This window comes from Gopherus flavomarginatus, chromosome 7, assembly GCF_025201925.1.
Source record: "Gopherus flavomarginatus isolate rGopFla2 chromosome 7, rGopFla2.mat.asm, whole genome shotgun sequence".
Classification (NCBI taxonomy): Eukaryota; Metazoa; Chordata; order Testudines; family Testudinidae; genus Gopherus; species Gopherus flavomarginatus.
Window position 1 is genome coordinate 78,719,601 of NC_066623.1, and position 27,511 is coordinate 78,747,111.

The 27,511-nt window shown below is 43.6% G+C and overlaps 2 protein-coding genes and 1 long non-coding RNA gene across 4 annotated transcripts in view; 1 reads left to right on the plus strand and 2 right to left on the minus strand.

Moving 5' to 3' along the window:
• The window catches only part of LOC127054794 (uncharacterized), a 29,720-nt gene extending 25,315 nt beyond the window's left edge, over nt 1-4,405 (plus strand). The window contains exon 5 of one of the 2 annotated variants that reach the window (XR_007775336.1): nt 3,848-4,405. This is a non-coding gene — a long non-coding RNA (uncharacterized LOC127054794). Of the gene's footprint in view, nt 1-501; nt 2,643-3,847 lie in introns of those variants that run through there. The other variant, XR_007775335.1, reaches the window with a different exon arrangement.
• SLC35A3 (solute carrier family 35 member A3) overlaps nt 1-11,237 on the minus strand; it is a 34,840-nt gene extending 23,603 nt beyond the window's left edge. Inside the window, exon 1 of the mRNA XM_050960979.1 lies at nt 11,130-11,237. The gene's annotated coding sequence lies outside the window, so the exon portion shown is untranslated. The remainder of the gene's footprint in view (nt 1-11,129) is intronic.
• A 4,668-nt stretch (nt 11,238-15,905) lies between these two features.
• LOC127056010 (uncharacterized) overlaps nt 15,906-27,511 on the minus strand; it is a 38,155-nt gene continuing 26,549 nt past the window's right edge. The window contains exons 19-28 of the mRNA XM_050963652.1: nt 26,889-26,921; nt 24,494-24,532; nt 24,251-24,295; nt 22,413-22,454; nt 21,888-21,929; nt 21,240-21,281; nt 20,600-20,641; nt 20,359-20,394; nt 18,950-18,979; nt 15,906-18,199 (exon numbers count right to left, since the gene is read on the minus strand). Coding sequence (XP_050819609.1) covers nt 18,101-18,199; nt 18,950-18,979; nt 20,359-20,394; nt 20,600-20,641; nt 21,240-21,281; nt 21,888-21,929; nt 22,413-22,454; nt 24,251-24,295; nt 24,494-24,532; nt 26,889-26,921 — 450 coding nt within the window. The 3' untranslated portion in view covers nt 15,906-18,100. The remainder of the gene's footprint in view (nt 18,200-18,949; nt 18,980-20,358; nt 20,395-20,599; nt 20,642-21,239; nt 21,282-21,887; nt 21,930-22,412; nt 22,455-24,250; nt 24,296-24,493; nt 24,533-26,888; nt 26,922-27,511) is intronic.

Here is a 27,511-nt window from a genome sequence, read left to right on the forward strand (position 1 = left end):
CAATCACTGATGCATCCTCAAAATGCTCCCGTATTGATTGAACCAGGGATATTTAAAAAAAAATAGTGAAGGCATCTTTATTTCCATTTTAGACTCTAATCCTGCAACACATACCATGTGGGCAGACCCGGGGACTCCAAGCAGCTACAGGTTTTCACACACCAGTAACAGCTTGCAAGATTAAGGTCTTAGTTTGTGGCTGTAGATCACAAAACGACAGCATAGAGTAAACATAAAGTGTGTGTTAACATTGTTTCATGTGCCACAACAGAAAGCTGGACTCAATGTTTAAACTACTTTGTACTGATTGTATGGCAGGAAAATATCTTTTGTTACTATCCTATCTTTCTTTTTTGTTTTACTGTAAGTTAAATTTTAAAATAAATAAAACAGTCTCAAATTGTTCCTATTGTTACATTTTCAGCCTTCACAGTGACAATTATATGCTAACATAAGCTGCACTCAGGATGGCTAAAAACTAAATTCATCTGACATTTCCAGGGTTGAGGCTCTTTTAGAACATAAGCGTTGAGTGACAGGATGTTCTGCTCCGCTGGAATGTTAGTGCATTTGACTATCAGTGTGTTTTTGCACAGAAAAAAAAAAATTAAAACAAGAAAACATTTAATCAAGACACCTGCATATCTGCAAAAAGTGAGACAGTAGAGAACTGCAGATTCAGGACCTGAGTAAAGCAGAGGGTAAGTTTAACTATGGTTCAGGTTCTGCACCTCACCACAAGATATTAAAGAAAGTTAATAAAAAAAGGTGAAAAAAAGTTTGTAAATTCTTTCAAGTTAAACAGGTCTGTGCATATCACCTGTGTCTGCATTTCCAGAAAATGGAAGACAAAAGAGGGACATGAACTGAGTTGTTGATAATCAGGGGGGGTAACTGTGTTTTTGTGGATACAGACTAACAACAAGGAGTCTGGTGGCACCTTAAAGACTAACAGATTTATTTGAGTATAAGCTTTCATGGGTAAAAAACCTCACTTCTTCAGATGCAACAGAAGAAGTGACGTTTTTTAACCCACGAAAGCTTATGCCCAAATGAATCTGTTAGTCTTTAAGGTGCCACCAGACTCCTTGTTATTTGAGTTGTTAACGCCACAGTTGACAAATATTAAACTGATAAGAACAGATACAACTTTTAGATAATGTTTTCACCTCTTAGCTCAGAGAGAAATGTTATTAACAAGACTTGGGCAAACAAGGAAGGGAAAATGAAGAAGAAAAACTGAGAGGAAGCAAACCTGTCTGAATTCTACTAAAAACTGATGCAATGCACAGAGTATGAAGCTTCTGGTACATACAATTTGAAGGATCCATTTTCAAATGCAATTTCTCTGTACAATGTCATATGTGCCTTTTCTTTCTCCCTAAACTCCAGTCCAACTCTGACATTTTACTCTTCCGCCCATATTAGATAACATGAATACGGGCTATTTAAAATAACAAAACTAAATTTTTTTGTATGATTGTTCTATTCCTTAAATCTTTTTCAGCAGCTGAGTGTATCAGGAAGTCTTTCTGCACAAGATGTAAGGGTTCAATAAAGTATATTAGGGCTGTTAAGTGATTAAAAATTAATTGTGATTAATTGCACTATTAAACAATAATAGAATACCATTTATTTAAATATTTGTGATGTTTTCTACATTTTCAAATATATTGATTTCAATTACAATACAGACTACAAAGTGTACAGTGTTCACTATATTTATTTTTCATTACAAATATTTGTGCTGTAAAAAACAAAATAATATTTTCAATTCACCTAATATAAGTACTGTAGTGCAATTTCTTTATCATCAAAGTTGAACATACAAATGTCGAACTATGTACAAAAAAACAACTGCATTCAAAAATAAAACAATGTACAACTTTAGAGCCTACAAGTCCACTTGGTCCTACTTCAGCCAAATCCTCAGACAAACAAGTTCGGTTACATTTGCAGGAGACAATGCTGCCCACTTCTTGTTTACAATGTCACCTGAAAGTGAGAACAGGCGTTCGCATGGCACTGTTGTAGCCAGTGTTGCAAGATATTTACGTGCCAGATGTGTTAAAGATTCATATGTCCCTTCACGCTTCAACCACCATTCCAGAGGATATGCATCCATGCTGATGACAGGTTCTGCTCGATAACGATCCAAAACGGAGCAGACTGATGCATGTCCATTTTCATCATCTGAGTCATATGACACCAGCAGAAAGTTGATTTTCTTTTTTGGTGGTTCAGGTTCTGTAGTTTCTGCATCTGGGTGTTGCTCTTTTAAGACTTCTGAAACCATGCTGCACACCTCATCACTCTCAGATTTTGGACAGCACTTCAGAGTCTTAAACCTTGGGTCAAGTGCTGCAGCTATTTTTAGAAATCTCACATTGGTACCTTCTTTGCATTTTGTCAGATCTGCAGTGACAGTGTTCATAAATCAAACAACACGTGCTGGGTCATCATCCGAGACTGCTATAACACAAAATATATGGCAGAATGCGAGTAAAACAGAGCAGGGGACATACAATTCTCCCTGAAGGAGTTCAGTCACAAATGTAATTAACACACTATTTTTTTAATGATCATCATCAGCATGGAAGCATGTCCTCTGGAATGGTGGCTGAAGCATGAAGGGATACACAAATGTTTAGCGTACCTGGCACATAAATACCTTGCAACGCTGGCTAAAAAAGTGCCATGTGGATGCCTGTTCTCACTTTCAGGTGGCATTGTAAATAAGAAAAAGGCAGTATTATCTCCCACAAATGTAAACAAACTTGTTTGTCTTAGCGATTGGCTGAACAAGAAGTAGGACTGAGTGGACTTGTAGGCTCTAAAGTTTTCCATTGTTTTGTTTTTGAGTGCAGTTATATACAACAAAAAAAATCTACATTTGTAAGTTACACTTTCATGATAGAGATTGTACTACAGTATGTGTATGAGGTGAATTGAAAAATACGATTTCTTTTATCATTTTTACAGTGCAAATATTTGGAATAAAAATAATATAAAGTGAGCACTGTACACTTTGTATTCTGTGTTGTAACAGAAATCAATATATTTGAAAATGTAGAAAACCCATCCAAAAATATTTAATAAATTTCAATTGGTATTCTATTGTTTAACAGTGCGATTGTGATTAATTTTTTAATTGCAGTTAATTCTTTTTAGTTAATTGCATGAGTTAACTGCGATTAATCGATAGCCCTAAAGTATATCTAAGGCAGTAAAATATTTAAAGAGTGGGAAGCAGGACACAGATGGCAATTAGAATGCACAGAAATTCTTAATAACTAAAAGTCTACCAAAAAGTATTGTTGAACTAGCTTATGTGCTGGAATTTAGACATCCACTAACACTTCCTAAATGTCACAAGCTTTGCTAAATAGTAAAAATCAGAAAAATGACATTTTTTCAATATGTAGTCTCTACACTGTGTGTGCAAAGTCACAATTCGTTTTGTAAATAATTGCACTTGGATTAATCCCAATTACTATGGCCATGGCTACACTAGAGAGTTGCAGCGCTGGTGAGGGGGTTACAGTGCTGCAACTTAGGATGTGGCCACACTTGCAAAGCACGGCCAGCGCTGCAACTCCCTGGTTGCAGCGCTGGCTGTACATCCGGTCGAGCCTCGGGTGTAGGGATTCCAGCGCTGGTGATCCAGCGCTGGTCAGCAAGTGTGGACGCCCACCAGCGCTTTTATTGACCTCCGGGGTATAAGGAGGTATCCCAGCATACCTTAGAAGCCTCTCTGGTAATCATGCACACTCCACTGCCCTGGGCTCAGCTGACCCCACCTTTAAATGCCCCGGGAATTTTAAAAATCTCCTTCCTGTTTGCTCAGCCAGGTGTGCAGTGCAATCAATCATTCAATCAATCAGCGACCATGCCTCCACGCCCCAGACGAGCCCCAGCATGGAACAATTCTGAGCTGCAGGACCTCATCAGTGTTTGGGGTGAGGAAGCTGTGCAAGCACAGCTGCGTTTCAGAAGGAGAAATTATGATACCTATGGGCAGATATCACAGTCCTTGCTGAGAAGGGGCCATGAACGGGACGCGTTGCAGTGCAGCGTCATAATAAAAGAGCTGAGGAGTGCTTACTGCAAAGCCCGTGAGGAAAATCGCCGCTCAGGAGCTGCCCCCACAACCTGCCGTTTTTACAAGGAGCTGGATGCCATACTTGGGTGTGACCCCACTGCCAATCCTAGGAGCACGATGGAGAGTTCAGAGCAGGGAGAAGTCGGGGAGGGTGTAGAGGAAGCCGACAGTGACGCCCCTGGCGTGGAGGGAGACACCCCGGAGTCCCAGGAGGCATGCAGCCAGGAGCTCTTCTCAAGCCAGGAGGAGGCTAGCCAGTCGCAGCAGCTGGAAGTTGCTGGTGAGGAAGAAGCTGAGGAGCGTGCTCGGTAAGCAGATTTTTATGTTTTGGGAGAGGAGGGTTGGGGTTATGGCTGCCTGCATGCATGCCTAAACGTGGAATAGCCCATTGATTTGCTCTATCACGTCTCTGTAATCTGCCTCAGTAATCTCTTGAAAAGTTGCAGCCAGAGTGTGGGCAATGTGCTTTCGCAAGTTTATAGGGAGAGCCACCGTGGTCCTTGTCCCGGTCAGGCTAACTCGTCCGGTCCACTGTGCAGCGAGGGGTGGGGGGACCATGGCTGCACACAGGCAAGCTGCATAGGGGCCAGGGCGGAATCCACATTGCTGTAGAAGACCCTCCCTCTCTTCCCAGGTAACACGCAGCAGTGATATATCTGGCAGTAGGAAACCCTGTTGAGAATTTAGGGATACTTGAGTGCAGGGCGCCAGGTTCGCGGTCCCCCCCCAGCCCCGCGGTGCGTTCCGGTCTCCCCACCCCCTTCCAGCACGTAGCCAGCCCCGCGGTGCGCTCCGGTCTCTCCCCCCCCCCTTTCCAGCAGGCAGCCAGCCCCACGGTGCGCTCCGGTCTTCCCCGCCCCCCCCCCCTTCCCAGCAGGCAGCCAGCCCCGCAGTGCGCTCCGGTCTCTCCTCCCCCTTCCCAGCAGGCAGCCAGCCCAGCTGTGCGTTTTCCCCCCCCCCTCACCAGCAGGCCGGCAGTTACACGGACCGCTCCCCCACCCCCGCCAGCAGCTCGCCACCTTCCTGTTCACTACTGTCCCCTGTGCAGGACACCAGCTACCTCCTGTACCCAGTGCAGATAAACTCCAGTGACCCATCGGTCAATTCCCCCTCCCAGGTGCAGTCGGGGCAGAAACACTCACCCCATTGCTCGCCATGCCTTCGCTTCCCTGGCCTCTCTGTGTTATGTTAGGTATGTGGGAAGGATGCTACAAAAAGTCTAAAAACTCCTTCACTGTGTGATAATAAACAATGTAGCCTCTGCGTATTACATGTTTCTATCTATGTTTTTTTTAGTGACCTTGACTAATGCAGCCGGATCACCGGCCTCACGTTGCTTGCAGAACTTGAGAAAAATCCGCAAAAATCAAAAGAAGAATTGATCAAAGCAGTTATGATTCACTACAACAGAGAAAGTAGGAAGAAGCAGGAATGGAGAGAGAAAATGTATGAGTGGAGGCAAACAGAAAGCAGGAAAAAGGAATTGGCTATCAAAACAACCTCAAAGCACCTGATAAGCCTCCTGGCTCGCCAAACTGAGTCTTTCGAGTCTCTCGTAGCGATGCAGGCAGATCTGTACCGTGGTAACCCACACCCCTCCCAAAGCTCTCTTTCTTGTTCCCCAGTATTTGCACAAAACACCTTTCTCCAGCAGCCTGGTTCTTATTACCCCCAGCTGCCCCCAACACCTGTACGATCACCTACCAGCCCTGATAACTACAATTCTTACCCTGTGCACTCCACCCCCATTACTCTGCAGCATAGTAATCCTGAAGTGCAGCAGACATTGAACAGTAATCCAAACAGGACATATTCAAACCTCTGAATGTACAGTCCACCACCCTAACCCCCCTGGCCTTTTATGTACTCTACTTTGAATAAAGGATTTTATGGCTTTTACAATACGTTTTATTATTGCAGGAAGTGGTAAATATTGTACCCCAAGGTAGAAAGGGGCACAGCAAAGGCACCAAACATTACTGTTGGCTCTCAGCATCAAATTGCTCCCTTAAGGCATCCCTAATCCTTGAAGCCCTTTCCTGGGCCTCTCTAGTAGCCCTGCTCTCTGGCTGTGCAAATTCATCCTCTAGGCGTCGAACCTCGGAGGTCCATTCTTCACTGAATCTTTCACTCTTCCCTTCACAAATATTATGGAGGGTACAGCACTCGGATATAATAGCGGAGATGCTGCTTTCCCCCAAATCTAGCTTCCCATAAAGACACCTCCAGCGCCCTTTCAAACGGCCAAAAGCACACTCCACAGTCATTCTGCACCGGCTCAGCCTGTAGTTGAACCGGTCCTTGCTCCTGTCAAGCTTCCCTGTATACGGTTTCATGAGCCATGGCATTAAGGGGTAAGCGGGGTCTCCAAGGATCACAGTGGGCATTTCGACGTCCCCTACTGTGATCTTGCGGTCTGGGAAAAAAGTCCCGGCCCTCAGCCTCCTGAACAGGGCACTGTTCCAAAAGATGCGTGCATCATGCACCTTTCCAGGCCATCCTGAGTAAATGTCAGTGAAACGCCCACGGTGATCCACAAGCGCTTGCAGAACCACGGAGAAATACCCCTTGCGATTAACGTACTCTGATGCCAGGTGGGTGGGGACAGAATAGGAATATGCGTCCCATCTAGTGCCACTCCACAGTTAGGGAAACCCATTTGTGCAAAGCCATCCACAATGTCCTGCACGTTCCCCAGAGTCACAGTTCTTCTTAGCAGGGTGCGATTAATGGCTGTGCAAACTTGCATCAGCACCATGCCAACGGTGGACTTTCCCACTCCAAACTGGTTCGCCACCGATCGGTAGCTGTCTGGAGTTGCCAGCTTCCAGATTGCAATAGCCACCCGCTTCTCCACTGGCAAGGCAGCTCTCAATCTTGTGTCCCTGCGCCGCAGGGTAGGGGCGAGCTCAGCACACAGTCCCATGAAAGTGGCTTTTCTCATCCGAAAGTTCTGCAGCCACTGCTCGTCATCCCATGCTTGCAGGACGATGTGATCCCACCACTGAGTGCTGGTTTCCCGAGCCCAAAGGCGCCGTTCCACGGTGCTGAGCACGTCTGTTACTGCCACAAGCAATTGAGTGTCTTGAGCGTCAGGCGTTTCAATATCATCGTCTGACTCCTCACTGTCACTTTGCAGCTGAAGGAATAGCTCCACTGCCATGCGTGATGTGCTGGCAACATTCATCAGCAAGGTCCTCAGCAGCTCAGCCTCCATTTGTAACAGCAATCTCAGAAATCGCGCTGCAGACTCACAATGCCGCCAAACTGCTTGAAATGTGCAGCAAAGCACCACGGGGCGCTGGAACAGGAAGCGGAAAGACCCGCACCCTTCCGTCCCCTTCCCACAACCCACAGCGCCAAAATGGGACGAGGTGCTCTGTGGGATAGCTGCCCACAATGCACCACTCCCAACAGCGCTGCAAGTGCTGCAAATGTGGCCACACTGCAGCGCTAGTAGCTGTCAGTGTGGCCACACTGCAGCGCTGGCCCTACACAGCTGTACGAACACAGCTGTAACTACCAGCGCTGCAAAACTGTAAGTGTAGACATGACCTAAGCTTCTTGTTTTAAAAACTCTCCACAGATCAGCTTCACTCTCAAACCGCACTCTTAACATTGGTTTCCTCTCTGTCCCCTCCTATTAACTCTCCTTGGTTGTCAGGCACACTTTCAACTGCACCTCTTCATACAGCTGGAACTTCTTCCATCCAAGCCATTAAATCATTTTATCATTTCAAATCTCACCTCAGTCACCTTCTTTTGTTCTTCTGTTTGTGACTCATTCTCTTTGCAAGGCACTTTACAGTCAATACCATTAAACAAGTTGTATTTCTCTTGGTACATACTTTCTTCAGCAATGTTTTCACATTAAATAAAAAATGCTCAAGCAAAGTTTTTCCTCTCTCTCCACTTGCAGAAGCTGAATAACCTGGTCAGCCAACAAAGCTTTGTTTTCAATAGGAGCTTTTCTAAGGGTAGCTTTTCTACTTTTTCTATCCAGTTAAGGAGTTTAAAAAAACAACAACCTGCAACTGAATATTTTCATGATGGGAATATAAAATGCATCCAGTAAAAAACACATGATGATTGTTCCAGCACAGCTACTGAACTCCCAGAGCACAATACTACATTTCCCCCTTTTACGAGCATGCTGCTATGACTAAGTGTCAGAAAATGCATTGTTTAAAAATTCTCCACAGGATAGTTACATAAGAAAACTTATTTGCTAAAAATTCCCTCTCTCCATGAATCCTTCTCAACTCTGTTTCAATTAGATAGTCTTCTGTGGCTAAGAGTTGGGGCCCCTTCAAGGATAGGGAGGGTATTCCACTGACACTCTGGTACATCAAAGTGGAAAACTCCAATATCACTGATGTTTGACATCATTGGAGTTCTTATCCTTACTTGCCTGTCTAGTTTCAAATACTATTGTAACTTCTTTGGGACAACGGCTGTCTCTTCCAGTATTTGTAGAAAACCTAGTAGCATGGGGACCAGTGTTCCTTCTAATTTTTCCCCACACAAATGCAGAATCAATTTTGTTATGTGCACCAATATGGAGGTGATGGTGCACATAACAAAATTAATGTGGCTGGGGTGGAGCTGAAGGGTTTGGAGTGTGGGAGGGGGCTCAGGGATGGGGCAGGATTGGGGTGCAGGGGTGTGAGGGCTTCAGCTGGGGGTGCAGGTTCTGGGGTGGGGCTGGGGATGAAGAGTTTGGGGTGCATAAAGGTGCTCAAGGCTTACAGCGGGGAGAGAGGACTCCCCCCAGCTCTCTCTCCCTGCTACAACACCTGGGCTCGATGGGAGAGGCTCCAGGGCTGGGGCTGCAAGATAGGTGTCCCTCTCCCAGCTGTGGCAGGTCCAGGGCTGAGTTGGGGGATCGGGGAGGGACACGCGCCCTGCCTTTCCCTTGGCCACGGCAGGGCGAGTGCCCTGAGTGCCTGCGCAGCACCAAATAGGCTGCTGCATAGCCACGCAGCTTACAGGGAACTTAGGGGACTCCACTGTGGGCTTTCAGGAGCTATTGCAAAACAAATCATCTTTATTTTCTTTCTTTATTTTTCAAATGAAAAATCTCTTGGAAAACCTTTTTATTTAAAAAAAAAAAAAAACTCCACCACCACAACCCTATATGCATATATACGAACAGCAAGAATTGGAAACTGAGAAGCTCAAGTATTGCATGAGATATTTAAAGTTATCTGAGGTTAAATCTACAGCTCCTTCTCTACCTCACACACAAATGTAGAACCTAGAAATAAGATCTCACAAGTTAGATGACCAGTAAGCGAGATCAAATATTGAACCTGTAAACATTCATTATTCCTTTACGTAGGAAATTGAGGAAGTTATTGAGTTGAATCTAATATCAGTAGTGTTCATGAGATTAAGAGTTATTGTACACGCATCCTGGTGCAAAAGTTTTATATTGACATAACAGTTATCAAGCCAAACCTTGTCTGTCAACATAGGCAGTAAGGCAAACGGTATCAAATTCCTCTCTCCCTCTTTAAAAAAAAAAAAAGAAACAAAAAAACAGTGCATACACTGTACTATTCATTGTACATATCACTGTAGAGACAGGCCTGAGCTGCAAAATTCAGATCTAATCTGAATTTCCCCAAAATCTGAGGGTCTTCAGTTCTGAGTTTTGGTTCAGACCCCACCTCAAATATAAATGCATACAAAGGGCTTGTCTTCACTACAGTATTAGTCCCAAGTATAACTCAAATACAGTCCCCATCCCAACTCCTGTCCACACACAAAAAAACTCCAATTTGAATTAATTAGTGCTTTAAACTCAAGCTAGTTTGCAGGGTTATGGGTTGAATCATGAATGCTGCTGATGGCTCAGCTACTAATGGGGACGCAGCTACAAATAACTGCTAATACAACCATTCTGTGTAGTTCAAGCTGTTGTTTCACAGTGTGGCCACTCTCACTTGAGCTAACTCACAGTGAAGACAAACCCACAGGTGCTTATCAGCAAAAAACAGTAATTAGAAATGAAATTACAGATGAACTAACATTGTTGTGGAAGCTTAATTGCTGAATGGGCTATTGTATGAGTTTTCCACATTGCTCATCCTTCTTTCAGAGTATCAAATGTTCTCAGTCTCCTCCAAATTCTTCCTCAAAAGTCACTGCTTTTCCCTTGCTTTCCACAAGCAACCTCCTTTCCCTTCTGCCACATTCTCAATTAAAATATAGATTATAAACTTCATTCAATGCAATTCTCAGTATTGTTTACTCTTGCCTACTGTGTCCTTTGTCTTCATTTTCTGTTTGCTTGATGTAGATTGTAAAAATTTTGATCTCAAAAGCCCAATACAAAGTTCCAATGATACAACATTTTCCTTATAAAATATACCTAGTACTGTGTTAAATGTGGTATAATTTATGTGCTATTTGCAGGGATCTCTGTGTGTGTTTTATAGTGATGTGAATCAGAGAAACTATCCCAGGCAGGTGAGGGACAACTGGGATTTCATCATCCGGAATTGAGAAACATCTGCTGTCCGTTTTTTTGCTTTCTGATCTCACCTCATCCTCTCCCTGGCTATTTCAGCACAAATCCCTGTTCCTTAAACCAACATTTATCCTCTACTCCAATATCATAACCTACCCCCCCGCACTCACACACGTCCTCCCCTCCCCCTGTACATCCCTCCTCTCCCCTCCAGAGGCCACCCTAATTCTGTGCCCTGCCCCTCATACAGCCCCCCTTCCGCCCCCCAGAGGCTACCCCAATCCTGTGCCCTGCGCCCCCCATACAGCCTCCCTCTCCTCCCCTGGGGATTACCCCAATCTTGTGCCCTGCCCCCGCCATACAGCCCCCCTCTCCTCCTCCGGGCCACCCTAAGCCTATATCCTGCCCCCATACAGCCCCCTCTTCCCACCCCAGCCCCTCACCGGGGCTGTCCCCATCCCATGGCCGGCCCCTCAGTCCCGTAGCTACTCGGTCCCTGCCCTGACCGAGCCCGAGGCCGAGCCCCTGCCCCGACCCCAGGAGGCGTCTCACCTCCCGCGCTAGGAGCACGGCCCCGCTCCCTGGCAGCCCCTCGCCGCCGGCTCGCACGGCGCTGTGCAGGCGCTTCCGGCTGCCAGGTCTAGGTCGGTCCAGCTCCGCAAAGGCCCCGGCTGCAGCCGCTGCCCCGCCTGCTCCGTTCCCAGGACCCGGCGCGCAGCGAGGCTGCTCCGCTCTCGGCTCCGTCCGAGCCCGCTCGCCGCCGGCGGCCCCGGGTTGGCCGAGGGCGCCGCGGGAAGGGGCTGGGCTGGGCTGGGCTGCCCCGCCCCGGCCCGGAGCCGCCGCAGCCTAAGCGCTGCGGGAGGAGGCAGTTTAGGGCAGCGTCAAAAAAAGAGCAAGGGCTAGGAGGAGCGGGGCGGGGGTTGGGGCACCGGGGTCTGTAGGTATCTAGGGTGAGGGGGGCGTGGTGTGTGCGTGGGGGTGTTCGGGGCACCGGGGTCTGTAGGTATCTAGGGTGATGGGGGCGTGGTGTGTGTGTGGGGGTGTTTGGGGCACAGGGGTCTGTAGGTATCTAGGGTGAGGGGGGCGTGGTGTGTGCGTGAGGGTGTTTGGGGCACAGGGGTCTGTAGGTATCTAGGGTGAGGGGGGCGTGGTGTGTGCGTGGGGGTGTTCGGGGCACCGGGGTCTGTAGGTATCTAGGGTGAGGGGGGCGTGGTGTGTGTGGGGGGGTGTTTGGGGCACAGGGGTCTGTAGGTATCTAGGGTGATGGGGGCGTGGTGTGTGTGGGGGGGTGTTTGGGGCACAGGGGTCTGTAGGTATCTAGGGTGATGGGGGCGTGGTGTGTGTGGGGGGGTGTTTGGGGCACAGGGGTCTGTAGGTATCTAGGGTGAGGGGGGCGTGGTGTGTGCGTGAGGGTGTTTGGGGCACAGGGGTCTGTAGGTATCTAGGGTGATGGGTGTGGCGTGTGCGTGAAGATGTTTGGGGCACCGGGGTCTGTAGGTATCTAGGGTGATGGGGCGTGGCATGTGCGTGGGGGTGTTTGGGGCACAGGGGTCTGTAGGTATCTAGGGTGATGGGGGCGTGGCATGTGTGTGGGGGTGTTTGGGGCACAGGGGTCTGTAGGTATCTAGGGTGATGGTTGCATGGCGTGTGCGTGGGGGTGTTTGGGGCACAGGGGTCTGTAGGTATCTAGGGTGATGGGGGCGTGGCATGTGTGTGGGGGTGTTTGGGGCACAGGGGTCTGTAGGTATCTAGGGTGATGGTTGCATGGTGTGTGCGTGGGGGTGTTTGGGGCACAGGGGTCTGTAGGTATCTAGGGTGATGGGGGGCTTGGTGTGTGCATGGGGGGTGTTTGGGACACAGGGGTCTGTAGGTGTCTAGGGTGATGGGGCGTGGTGAGTGCATAGGGGTGTTTGGGGCACAGGGGTCTAGGTATCTAGGGTGATGGGGGCGTGACGTGTGCATGGGAGTGTTTGGGGCACAGGGGTCTGTAGGTATCTAGGGTGGTGGGGGGCCATGGGGTGTGAGGTCAGGACCCAGCAGTCATATAGATGTTGGGGCAGTGCCTGGAAGAGACAGCATGATAATTTCACTAATACAATCTGTCTTCCCTCCCCTCCCCCAGGTACTAAGAGAGGAGGGGGCAGGCCAAGCACACATGTTGTGCCAAACCCTGAGTCAGAGACTGCAGGGGAGCAATACTCAGAGCCAGAGAAGGGAGGTCATGGCCTGGGAGCGTGATGGAAAGTCAGTGAGAAGAAGATGTACTGTAACCCACCTTGTAATAAGAAATATCAGGGGTGAAAGTAAGCCAGTATGGGCCTGTACAGCGTACTGGTAAAAAGTGGCTACCAGTACCGGTCAGTAGCAACCGACATTAAAGCATTACCAGTGTAGTGTCGCTACCCCTTGTGTGCCCCCCGTCTGCGGCCCTGCCAGGTCCCTACTGGCAGAGCTGCTGACGGGGAGGTGGACCAATAGAGGCAACAACGTTAGTGCTGCCGGGGCAAAGGACTCTGCTTAAAGTGCTTTAAATTGCCACTGGAGCCCCCGCGGCGTGGGCCAGGCAGCGCAGATGGGCTGGCTGGGGGAGCCAGCCCCGTACCCATAGGTGTTGAGTGTTACTTTCACCCCAGAATAAGAGCTTTGTAAACACAGTGCCCTGGCAGTGCCCCAGTATGTTAAAGTGAAAAAGAAAAAATACAACCTAAGGAAGAACCTTCCTCTCTCTGTCCATTGTGTGTTGTCCATCTGTTTGGATGGAAACCTCCAGTTCATAGGAATGATAGTTTTTTGTATGCTTTCCACAACAGCAAGGATTTAACATAATAATCTCAAGTGATTCACTTGCCCCTGTATAAAGTGTGACATACATGGTGCTTATGCATGCTCAACATCATAATTAAAGGAAATAAGGTTTAGCATTGAAGGCACAGTTAGCAACAGGCTCTTTTGCATAGGAAAAAATCCCAAACTTCATACATGTGTAATACGCAAAAATGTGTAACTAAAAGTGATTTTTTTTTTTAAATTGAACTACTGAACTGAAATTCCATGCTGAACAGGAAAAACTTGTCTGGCCTCACAAACATGCCAAGTTTGGCAAACCTGGTTCTACCCTTTAAATTGTTCGGGGGGAAGGGCAGGCAGAGGGGAGGAGGAAACAAATTGTAGATTTAATGGGAAGAAATCATAAAACAGTGGCTGAAAGAAATACATCTAAAACATCAGTCATAAGCCATGAGTTAAATTTCATGCAAAGTCTGACTGATTTCCTAAGATTGCAAGCTAAGACTTTTCTTCTAGTGTGCACATTAAAGGAGGTTTTAGAAAGCTTTCTCACTGTTGCTAGTACTGACTCAGTTCTACCAGCATTAACAGTGTTGGCATTCTTACTGTAGGCCAGCTGATACTTACATTTTAATAATCCATCTCTCTAACAGCGAACACTAGATGACACTAGGGTATGGCTACACTTGAAATTTCAAAGCGCTGCCGCAGCAGTGCTGCGGGAGCGCTGCCGCGGCAGCGCTTTGAAGTGTGAGTGTGGTCGGAGCACCAGCGCTGGGAGAGAGTTCTCTCCCAGCGCTGCACGTAAACCACATCCCTTACAGGTGTAGCTTGCAGCACAGGGAGCCGCGCTCCCAGCGCTGCGGCACTGATTACACTGAGGCTTTACAGGGCTGTATCTTGCAGCGCTCAGGAGGGTGTTTTTTCACACCCCTGCGCGCGAAAGCTGCAGCGCTGTAAAGTGCCAGTGTAGCCAAGCCCGCAGCAGCAAACAACCAGTCAACAGTGAAGCTCTCAGTGTCAGACAGTGAGAAAGATTGGCAAACTTTCTCTAATATATACTATTGTCAAACAGGGACGTATTACTGAGCAAATGTCCTGCTATGGTGTTAAGCGACAGAAAATGCCATTTTTCAGATGACGCAACACCAAAGGATGTGACCATTTGTTAAACAGCACATGGCTTTTTTTGTTTTTTTTGTTTTGTTTTGCAAGAATAGAGAGCTAAGCCCTGGTGTCATGGCCAAGGGTATGGCTACACTTGCACCTGTACAGCGCTGGGAGTTAAACCTGTCTTCGTACAGCTGAGTAGGGAAAGCGCTGCAGTCTGTCCACACTGCCAGCTGTCAGCACACTGTCGTGGCCACATTTGCAGCATCTGCAGCAGCATTGGGAGCGATGCATTATGGGCAGCTATCCCAGCATTCAAGTGGATGCAATGTGCTTTTCAAAAGGAGGGGGTGGTTTGGAGTGTGACAGCGTGGAGGAGAGAGAGAGTTGATTTTTGGAACTGACACTCTGTCAGCAGCTGCCTTGCAAGTTCCAACCCTCTCCCCCACCCCTCTCTCACTCATTGAAAGCAAATAGCCCTCTTTGCTTTTTTCCTCACAGACCAGATAAGCAGCTGCTCCAAAACAGACCCCCCCACTCCCGCCCGTTGCACTACTTCTCTTCTTAAGCCCCTTGCTTCCCCCTCTTTTCAAACATACACTAGCTGTGGGCATTCCAAAGGGAGCTCCCTGCCTCTGCTTTGTCATAGCAAACAGGAGCTGTGTTTATTTTTTTGATAAGCAGCTTCGGGAGCCCCGAGTTCACAAAAAAACAAAGAGAGTTATCTTTAAAGGATTATGGGAAGCTTCCGGAGGTCAGTTACAGCGAAGTAAGATTATTCCCTGTTTACACTGGCACCCCAGCACTGCAGCAGCAGCGCTATACTCTATTCCTCTTGTAGAGGTGGAGTACAGGCAGCGCTGTAGCCAGGGAGATACAGTGCTGTATGTGCCTTGCCAGTGTAGACGGGGTGCAAGTTACAGCGCTATAAAGCCACCACCAGCGCTGCAACTCTTAAGTGTTGCCAAGGCCCAAGTTTCAGTTTGGGTAATTACTTTTTGCCCGCCTACTTCCCCTCACTTAAGTTGAATCCAATAGTCTTCACTTCCCAATCTAAAAGTGTTGTGCAATTTTGCTGAATGGGGTTATGGCTACTCTCTTCACAAGAGGATTTAATGATATGATCATATATATGTGGTTTGTCTATAATTGTGTAAAGTGCTATCAAAAACAATAATCCTGGCAAGTGCTTGGAGCAAAGTTGAAGTCCCACGGATTTCCACAGCTTTCTTCATGACACGTGTATTCTGGTTGTTCGAGTTGCATCCTTGATGCTCATCTTACCCAAAGAATAGTTTTGACTCAATTTCATTCTCATCTAGAAGCGGCAGCCCCAAACTCCCACCTAACTATAGAAACTGTTCAGATCATATTTCTTGGTGGGTGTCTTGTGCCAATGGAAAATAATTACAGAAAATTTCTAACAGCTGAACAAGTTTTATTAGAATAAGGAAAACAATATTACATATAAAGCCTCTCTTTTTCTCTTATTAATTCCCTGTAAAGATTCACGCCAACTATCCCATGTTACCTTTGTTCCTGCTATTGATTTAGAGACAAAGACATACAGTGAATACTTTACAAGTTTTTTTTTCCCCAGTAACCAAAAATGGTGGTATTTTTCTCTCAAACATCACTTCACCCAAACTCATAATTCTCAGGTCCACATTATTTGCACCTACAATCCTTGCATTTTCACTTGCCCACACTTAGTTATGGTGTGTATGAAACTCACGTAAAACTGCACACACATATTATACCAAAAACCATTTAAAAACTAATTTTTTTATACCTCAGAAAAATGATAAATGGCAAGACATTGTATGGACCCAATGATAGATATTGCACTGCTTCAATTAAGTTATGCAAATGAACACTACACAGCATATTCTATTTTAGGTAACTATTTTATTGTATATATTAATCTCTTTTAAAGATATGCACTATGGGTCAAATCTGGGAGTTCTTATTCAAGCAAAACTCATTTTGCATGAGTAATAACTTCAGGATTTGAGTTGAGAATATTAAGACTTTATGGAGTGCTGACAGTGTGCTCTGTACAGAACACATGGGAAAAAACAGCAATGAATGAAATCCTGGCCTTATTGAAGTCAATGGCAAAATTCCCATCAATTTCAATGGGGACAGGATTTCATCCATGTACTTACCCCGGGAGGTTTACAGTGTGAATGTAGTTTTAAGTGCTTTAAGACTACACACAACTTCTATAGGTCTTGGACTGATTTTTTGTAAAAGTGTTTTAGGTGCACTTGGTTAACATTTGACCTATCTTAAAACATACCATGCTATTAGAACAATGACAGTTGTACACATCTTTTAGAGACAATATTGTACAATAAAGATGTAATTTATTAAACACCATTTACCTGCTGCTAGGAATTTATTGCTTGAAAGTGAGTATGAATAAGTTACATTTTAAAACTACTAGCATTCGCATTTTCTGGGAGTAATCTGCATCTTCTCAGATTACATATCCAGCCTTTCAAAGGCAACACTTCTGAATAGATCTCCAAGGGAAAACACTGCTAAAAGATGCTATATGTGACACTCTGTTTCCTTGAAATCCTTGCCAGTCAAAGATGATGTTTCTCTGGGACTATATCTGCTGCATGGTGATACGATTTTATGGATCTCAATATCATTCTTGAAATTAAATTTGACAATAAATCAGGTCTCGTAGTTTAGGCAAAATACTTGTGGAAAGAGAGCTTATACAGAGATACTAGCAGTTTCAGTAGCCAGTAATTCTCAGACATTCCCAGAGTTGGTGTTTTTCATCGGTTCCAAGGTTATTAGCCTTCCAAAGCCTCTTCTGGGCTATACTCCCTACTAAAGGTCTAGGTGGAGTGTGCCTAGACCTGCGGTTTTCAACCCATGGTCCACAGACTATGTCTAAGACTTAAAAAGAGTCTACACCGCCAATTTGAAATTTTTTAAGAGGTCTGCAAATGAAAAAAGGTTGAAAATCACTGGTCTAGACACATCGTGTTCTATTCTAAGTATCAGAATGTCTGCCTTCAGTGGCTTTTTATGGAAGAGGTGGAATATCCAAAAGTTTCACTGCAGTAAGAAATTTCTGCATTGCAAGATTTACACTTCGCTCTAGTTTAATTACTATAATAGATTAAGAGTAATATTCCAACACTGCTTTTCTGATCCAGTGAGGCTTTTTTATAAAAAATTACAGGATTGGCTTTATTTTATGTAATGATGAGTGAGAGCCTTCATCTTGCACACATGAAAATCCGCTATTATTTTTTTCCCTGGGTTAATAGCCATGTGGTTCCAGATATCTTCAGAGTGGTTGGATTCACAACTAGATCAGTTTCAAATCGGGTATTCATCACGTCAGTTAGAAATAAAAATTCATATAGTTAGGGCACAATATCTCCTTTTCAAATGATGCCTAAAATACCAAAAAATAAACCAGCATATACTGTAAACTAAAAAAGGTAGAACTAATCAAAAGCGTGGCATATTAACCATACATAATGACATTACAACAAACCAACAAATTATATATTCAACTTTGATTAGAATTTTATACAGAAAATTAATCTTATTACAGAATACATTTTGTGGTCTCCAGTCACGTATTCAGATGTTCATATAAACCACTTGGGCACAACTGAAGATGTGGCAAAGGCACTCAAAACACTGAATAGCAGCAAAAGGCTAGGGCTGGACTGTTTCCCAGCAGAGCTCTACAAAGAACAGAAAGACATGTTATTTATTCTCAGAAACAGCCAGGCAATGAGGAACAATTTGATAAATCTGAAGCAAAGAACAATTTTATTCATTGTGATTCTCAAAGCATGATAAATTCCAGAGAACTGTACTACTTATCTGTGTTCATTAATAAATGTTGACTGTGTGGTTTGGGTAGTAGTACTGGCTAGCCAGTATGTTACATAAAGTTATTTGTGGGGTGGGCTAAACAAAAAATACTGTATGGGAGGAGTATGTGTGACAGTTAGCCCTTTTGGCTTGTCTGCAGAACTCAGAATCTGTGCACGAAATTCAGACTTGATTTAAGGAGGTGCATGCCAGAGATTTCTGTAGAGTTGTGCAGGGTTTCAGTGGGATGCTGTGTTCAGTTACCTGGTACTGAAAAGGAAATACTGGTGGTCCTTTAAAGGCAGAAGATTCTGAATAATAAAATATTCCAATTATTAGACCTAATCTAAATAATAACCACGCATTCAGTTTCCAAGTGGTAGGCTGAATTGAAGCAATACAGTGGAAATTCAGTATTTTGTATACTTCTACTTGAATTTGATGAGACTATTATACTTCACTATAATGTCCAATATTCTCAGATATTTGTATGGCCTAAAGGAACTCTGATAGATCTCTCATATCACAAACAGACCTAATCAAAATTATATCCGTATTTTCAATGTAAGCTGCCTATTGGAAGAAAACAGTAAAAGCTATAAGGGAAGAGTGCTTACTATGAAGCCGTCTTCTGAGGAATGTGAGCCCTGTTTAAAAAAAAGGGAAACAGTTATTTCCCCCCACATGTAAAATTGTTTTTAATTTATGGTATGAGGGTTTGACTCTCTGTTCTGAGAAAGTGGATTGAAACTGCTGTAATCTCAAAGACAAAGTTGCATGGACATAAAATGGGAGAAAGTGGAGCAGTGAATCAGGCTCACCTACTTTATCTAAAAATCCTTGCTAAATGGAATGAAAGAACATTTATTTTGTTTCCTTTCATTCAGCTGCCTTACATTACACACAGGCCTGGTGTCCATAATTCAAGAAGGATGTAGAAAAACTTTGGGAGGGTTCAGAGAAGAGGCATGAGACTGGTTAAAAGATTAGAAAACATGCCTTATAGTGAAAGACTCAAGGAGCTCAACATCTGTTGAGTTTAGCAAAAGAAGATAAGGTTAGTGATGACTTCATCACAATCTAAGTATCTACACAAAGAACAGACATTTCATAACTGAGGGATCTTCAGTCTAGCAAACAAAAGTATAAAAAAAAGTATAATGTATTTTAAAAAAAAACTTCTGTGATTACAGGTCTGTGAGGAAAAGCAACCTAAAATTTATTTGTGCTGGCCCTCTGCACTGGTGTGAATTCCACCATTACATGAGCCAACTACTGTGAGCTATGTAGTTTTAATACAGCACAAACGTCTGCTACAGTAAGATTAAAAATCCAAGAATTTTCAAAATGGCAGCCACTATTTTTTTTCTGCAAGGAGACCAAACTATTTCATTCTGGTTAATGAAAACGGAAGTTGTTGTTGAATGACTCTAAATTTTCTGTCAGATGTGATTCTTTATATGGGATTACTATGGTGTCATTATGGTTTGAAACTGAAGGAAGTCTTCATTGAAATATCCCATGTCACAACTATAGGTGCCATTCAAACAAACAACTATGCCTCAGAGTATCGTCTCATGAGTTTGCTGCAGCCTCTGTACTGAAGGCACTTAGACGGATACCAGGAATATAAAGTTCTAACCACAATTCTATTATTTACATGAAAAGACGGTGCCTACAGACTGAACATGCAGACCTGGAGTGTGCTTGCATCATAAACGAGACCCTCTGGTGATTATGCATGACTAGTTTGAGACAGAACTACATTACACTACACATGTATTGATTTATTGAGTGGCAGAATAGATTAAAACTGTAATGGGTCCCCACTGTGATGTGCAGCATTTGTACTACTACTCCATTGCAGAGTAGAAACATCCAGTATTCTAATGTATTTTTTATCCAGAGTAAAGTAATTCTTGAACATATTTCTCACATCAGAACTGATAGATATTGTTTGGATTAGGTCTATTTTTTCACTTTACTGGAAGAAAGTGGTAAATACTGTGGGAAAAACAGGACTTACATCTCCACCAGACTGCTTTCCTCCTGAAGGTAATCCCTGTAAAAAGGTACAAACCAGTTATTTTAGTGTAAAGGAGTGTCTTTAACTATAGTTCAGTTTGAGGAACAGATATTTGTACTTTGCTGCTTAATGGAATGAAAACAAAAAACAGGAGAGTGAAAATACTGTGTTTCCCTTCATTCCACAACCCTACCTTAGAACAACACACTAAAGTAGAGTGAGAAACCTAAAGTAGTCTTACCTGGCCGTTGGAAGTGTTGTTGAATGAGATAAATGCTCCATCCTTTAAAGAAACCAGAACTGAGTCAATTTCTTGTGAAGAGACTTGATTAAGTGCCATACTTCATTCAGGGTATTAAAAAAAAAAAAAGGCGAGAGAGAGAGAGAAGACCTCTGTCTGTGCTTAACTGCTTAGTGAAGTGTAGAGTAAGCAGAAAGTGTACAGTCTCTTTCGTATTACTTCACTCCAGCAATTTGCACTATGCAGTCTTTACATGAAGGTTCTTTGAAAATTTAAATTCAGTGGATGTTGATCCATTTACATCACAACAGGAGGAGAAATGATTGTTTTTCTGGTGAAAGCAGCCAAAATGAAAGACAGCTCATGTCCTGCGATGGAGTAAGTATAATGATTAGAGAGGCTTTTATCAGCTGTGGAAGTATGAAGGATGGAGATTCTAAGGAAGATGAGATAACTCATGTTGGAGTTTAGATCTGATCAGAAGGTGACATTCCAAATCAGTTAATCAAATAACTTCAATCCCTATGTAACCATGTTCACTGTACACCACAAGCGGAGGTAATTTCTGAAACTTGAATGTTCATTGACTAGGAAGCTCTTTGGAAGGAGATTTTAAATTCAGTAGAGAATGTGTTATTACCTGGACAGTGGCACTACTGCTGTTTGTGCTAGAGGACTCATTCTGTAAAGAAAACAAAAATGTGAGAACTATATTGTTCCCTGTGAGAACAATTATTCTACCATAATTTTACTGGAAGATTTCCCCAAAAATGTCATACTATACGGGCTAGAGGCCAGTTTTGCACTCTTGTTTGCCAATAGTGCATATTGGGTTCTCCATGCATATGCACACAACATTCTATCTAGAATGCACTTGTAGCAGGATGTGCTCTGTCTCCACTGGATGGATCTGCCTCTGAGCTCTTCAGGTCATTAACAATATTTATTCTGTTCTGAGGGTTCATCACATGAAAGAGACTCTGAATACTACTCTCTTGGCATATATCACCTTGGGTCTTTTATCCTGAAAAACTACTACTTGCCAGGAGACATCTTATGGAAACTGGTGAATATGGTCCAGTGACCTTGTATCCCTGTCTCTAGTCACTGATTTAGGTGACAGTTAGGGGGTGGAATATTCACAGCTCTGAACAACAGAAGTTTTGCCAGCATGTGTGGTAGTGTAGACATAGCCTTAGTGTATGTCTACCCTTAAAACTGCTAGCATTACAACAGCTTTACTCAGACAAAATTCTGGGGGGGGGGGGAAAGACAGGTGTTGCTTTACCTGTCCATTGTAACGGTTTCTGCTTAGAGCACGAGATGTATCCTGTGGAAAGACAATGAAATGAGCTACTAACGCAAGAAAATTTTGACATGTTCACTCAGGCACAATGCCTCATTTTGGGCTGTATTTTTATTTGTTCCGATATCTGGAGACCTTTTGGCCTATAAATTAAATGGTACAATACATAATTATAATATAAAGGCTTATTTGTACATAATTCCCAGGTCCACACCTCCCATACTTGTTGCGCGCAACAACTGTACAGCGTTCCTGAGCACTGCTTAGATGAAATAATTCTACTGCAGTTTAAATGTCCACTAATTTCAAGTATGTCCCAATTCTGCAAGATGGATGGAAACCGAGGGTGTCCTGAAGTCTACAGCAAGACCTTACAAGATCAGACCTTCTCCTAAACCTAACTCTCTTTACAGTAAAATTACTCTTCAAATAAATCAATCAAGTGTTCATTTTCTTAGAGGCATACTAGAGCAAATACCCTAAATATGATGAAGAAAGTGTGCTTACCCGGGCAACAATAATCTTGTTGCCTGCACAGTTGGATGATCTCTGTGGAAAAAAAACAGAAGACATTATTGTCTTGTAGAAGTAACAAGATGGACCATTCACCTACACAAAGATAAAATTCCCTGGGACAGATTCTGCCTAGATTTACCGTGGCTTCCACTAGGTGAAAGCCCAGGAGCAGAGCCCTGATGGAGTAAATGCAGCCAGAGGAGAACTATTTTTTTTTAAAAAATGGCATATATGTAAATTTAAATGAATGCTAACTCTGGGTGACACAAGAGCTCAAGGTGCCCATGTGCTGTGTGCATTTGGAGGGTGAGTTCTCAGGGAAGTATTCAGTCAGAGTACCTGGGTTTGAGTACTAAAAATTGAAGTAGTCTATATTTTGAACAACTATGCAGCAGCATTAAAAGCTGGTTGAAGGGGGTCAATACAAATCAATATAATTTCAAATAGCTTCAAACTTTATATAAATGATCAAATGAATGGTAAAAAAATCCATACACCACACTATTGGCCCAGATTTTTGATGTTGAAGCATTCAGTTAGTAAGAAGCACCTCAGCACAAGACCTTCAATACTGTGGAGAAAGAAAGAGCTTACCTGACCACTAACTTCATATATAGAGAAGTGACACCGGGTGACCTGCCCCATAGCACCCACTCCTGACCTAGTATGGTGCTGCAGGCAATCCATGCCTCACCTTCCCTTTCCCCAGGACATGTTAAGAACTCCACAAGTTCAAAAGAGTGTAAGGCAAAATTCCCTTGCTGGGACTTTATTTTACTAGATAAAAATAAACTTGAAATAAAGTCTCACTCCTTGGCTGTACGGCTACATAGCCCTACTGCTTAGAGCCTACAGTCTTGGAGAGTTCCTGTCCCATAAGGTAGTGTCTCTCTGTGAGCATCTCCCTACAGCTTGGCCCTGATAGCCTTTTATCCAACTCAGCTTCTTCTTATTCAATTATATGCCTAGGTAGGCTCCTTCCCATCGAAATTAGCTCTTTGAGAGGATTCTGGGGCCAGGCTTCCCATGAAGGGGCCAGCACCTTATGACAAGGAGTCAGCCTGGAAAGACACCAATTATTTATGTGTTAAATAACTTATTTAAATAGAATAAAGTTACAGAAATTTGCCTCCTCTGGTGCAAAGAAAAGATAGGAGATTGCGTACCGTGGGCCTGGTTCTTTACTGCCTTGCATCTTGGCTAGTCGTTTATATTGCTGTAAAATAGATTCCAAATTAATCTGGAATCCTACCATTCTGATCTGTTACCATTGTACATTCTTTGAACAATGTGCAAAATGGAGGACCAGGGACAGTTTTGTCTCCTGTTATTCACTCAACTCAGGCTAATGAAAGGCTTCCTAGAGTTGCAGGGAGGTATAATTGAAAATGACAGTAAAATGGACACTGGTACATTTTGAGCGAAAATTCTTTACTGGTATAAATTGGTGTAGCTTCACTAAAAGCTTTTTAATGAGGGTTTCATTTGACCATGGTTAAATAAATGTTAAAGATCACATAATACAAGTGTTGTCACATATATAATAGTTTAGAAATTCCAATATTATTTCAAATATTTTCATAAGTTTTTATTTGGGATTTAGAGACATTCCCTTTGATGTTTTCAATGAAAACACTGCAGCACTGTGCTAGTGCCTGAGGAAAAAAGTGGTTGTTCTAGAGTTAGAAGTGACCCTGGCTAGTAGTTTTCACAGCTGAATGAAAGGTGAAAATTAGGAGAATGTATGCAGAATGATGAGTAAATTAGTGCTCATGTACTAAGAGGCAAGTTGGGACAAAAACTTAGACACTGGAGAAACAGGAACTCACCTGATCACAATCACGGTTACTGCTGCCTGAATTATTTTGTGAACCCTGTAGAGACACCTGAAATCAGTTATTTCCTCATAAAATGGATTGCTTAAATACAATGGACTAGATCTTGGAGCCTGTAGCTTGGAAATTAAGGTCACACAAATAGAAAGCTTTGGTAGTATAAAGAGTCCCTAAAGTCTAAGGTTTGTGATAAGGAGTAAAACAAGACCTTAAGAAGCAAAATGAAGAGCCACTTACCTGGCTACTGCCATAACTCTGTGAGGACAATGATCCAGTCTTTAAAGTAAACCAAAAATAAATTATTTCTTAGTAAAGGGGATGGGTTCACTATGATTTTATTAGGGAAAAGAACCCTATTGATATTTATTTAGGGGAAGGATGGATTAAGGAATGGTGAATACTGCAGACTTGATGATTATGTGACTTAAATGTAAACTGAAAATAGCAATAAGGTAAATACCGGGGAGCAATAAACATCCCTTTTTAAATGCCCCACACTGCACTCAGATGCCCAATTTTGAACAGTCTCCACAGAAAGTATCATTTTTCAGTAAAAATTCTGTTTAAGAGAATGGTATTAAAAAAATGGAGCACTCCATGCCCTTCTATTGCATTAATATGGTGAATGGCCATGAGTTTGTCACATGGGAATTTGGAAGCTTCAAGGAAGTTAATTTTAAAGAATGGTCTAAAGTGAAGGTTCCAAGATGGTCAACATTCATCCATGAGGAGGAACTCTGATCTACAACAGTAATGTCAGTTTTGGCATTTCAAGGAGACAATGGCTCATACCTCGGTCAGACAGCAAGATGGCTTTTCTAACTATAGGGAAATACAAAATGTGTAACAAAGAATGGGTTAAATCCTGGCCCCACTGAGGTCAATGGAAGTTTTGCCATTGACTTCATTGAGCCCAGGATTTTATGTTCTTACATTATAGTTACTGGCAGAGACACTGACTTTATAGCTCATTACAACAATTTGTAACCTACCTCTCCTTTGTTCTAGGACTGCAGAGGTGTTAACTGCCCACTTCGTCTTATGCTTAACAGTCTATTCCACCTTGTATTTAGCTGTGACACTGTTTACCTTCTCTAAAGAAGAGCTCTGTGAAGCTCAAGTTTCTTCCACGAACAGAAATTTGTCCAGTAGAACATATTACATCAGCCACCTTATCTCTCTAGTAGCAAATAATATAATTCAACCTCTAATTTTCTATATAACTTCATCCTTCAACAAAAATTCCCACCCAACAGCTAATGGATACAATGCAAATTACAGTGAAGTGTTCCAGTACCAAGAAGCATGCTGGAATAAATTTCCATGTGGTAAGTGGAGCTTAAAAGGGTGCAGCACAGATCACTCGAGGTGGTGAGTGCAAGGAAGTAGACCTGCACAGGTAGTTCCTGCTGGGGGACAGAAGTCCTCTGCTGCCTGGAACAAACCTCAATAGGGAGCTGCAGGCCAGCTCCAGAGAGAAAGCAGAATGCCTGCCCATGAGAGAAGGAGTTGAGCTCCTGGACCCCTCTCAGTTGAGGGCATGTTGTGAATTGACAGCTGGGCCCACATTGGGCCTCCAAAGAGACTGAATGTGGCAGGAAGTGATCCAGGGAACAGGGATGGTGACACTCTTGCCCAGCCTGCATGCCTGAACTGACAGTCCCAGGGCCCCAGGTTGGAATCTGGAGGAGTGAGAGAACCTGGGTTCCCCCAATGCTGACCAGAGACATGAGCCACAAGGGGAACTGTGGACTAGTGCTTGCCCTGCTAGGGGCACAACCCACTCCCAATACGGGGCCCTGGAATTCTGTCTTTGCTAATGTTCTATTCTCTGGTCACTTGTCTTTCAGTTCTCTGGTGCTGAGGAGCTGCTTCTTCACCAGCACCCAGCACAGTGAGAGTCCCTCTCTTCTTGTGCTTAACATGAGTTTCAAAATATAAAAACACTATGGCTTTAGTGTAGTCATGATGACAGGGAGCCAGGGACCAGAGACATAGCTAAGTTTGAGTCCAGAGGGGGCCAAACTCACTGCCTTAAAGGGGCAACGTTGGTGTTGGGGAATCACTGTGAAAGGATCCCCCACCTACTTCCTTCCCCACACCTCGTCTTACAGGTGGGACAGGGGGATGATCTGGATCAGGACCAGCTCTATCATTTTTGCTACCCCAAGCAAAAAAGCCCAAACAAACAAAAAAACCCAAAACAACAACAACAACAAAAAACACCACACACAAGCTTGGACTGTGCTGCCCCAAAAATTGATGGAATGCCGCCCCTTAGCATCTTCCACCCCAGGCACATGCTTCCTCTGCTGGTACCTGGAGCCGGCCCTGATCTGGATCTACAATTTAATTAAGTTAAAAAGAAACTGCCAAGTAAGTTAGGTGTTCTTCAAATTTTGCCCTAAATCATTTAGGCACTTTAGTGACAAGTCAAATTCTCTAAAGTTACGTAGGGGTGTGTGCCCTTTTTTTTAAAAACTAAATCTAATGAGGTTTGTACATACTTTTCGGAGAAATTGTTTGCAGCATTGTTCCACCGTTTGAGAACAAGAAATTAAATTTATAACACATTCCATTACTAGAACCAGTTTAAGGCTAACCTTAAAAACAATGGAGAAAGTTTACTCACCTGGTGGCAGGGATTGCTGTCGTATGAAGTACCCTGGGTAAAAAGACACCCAAATCATTCATTTCCTTGCAAACAACTTATCTTTCCTCCTGAAGCTTCTAGTCTCAATCCGTCTTTTTCACTATTAACTCCACTATATTCTTTTACCTAGTTTCACTATCACTACTTTGACCTCATATTTGACTCCCTTTTTCTCGTCATATAGCCAGGTTCTCACTATTCAATAGAGTGTTACTGAACCTGAGCTCATTTCAGGTGTGCACACTGGGAAATGAAATTCTAATGAAGGATTGTCTTTGACCAGGAAACTACTAATTCAACTCTCATTCTTGAGGAGTCAGCCTGAGAGAGTATTTCTGATTGTAGTTGTGTTAAATGAAGCAACATTTAGTTGAGAAATAGTCACACATGTCTGTACTTGTTTGTGATTTTAGAGGAATAGAGAATCCAAATTCAGGTACTTATGAACTATATGGTTAATGATTAGTCTCAAAATGGATGAGTCATTAACTGTACCTATTATTTATATACTAGTGTCTAACTGAGGCCAGTCCTGTTCAGTACAATAGCCAAGGTTCCATCTCTCTGGTTCTCTGCACTGTATAATTTCAGGCACAACAATG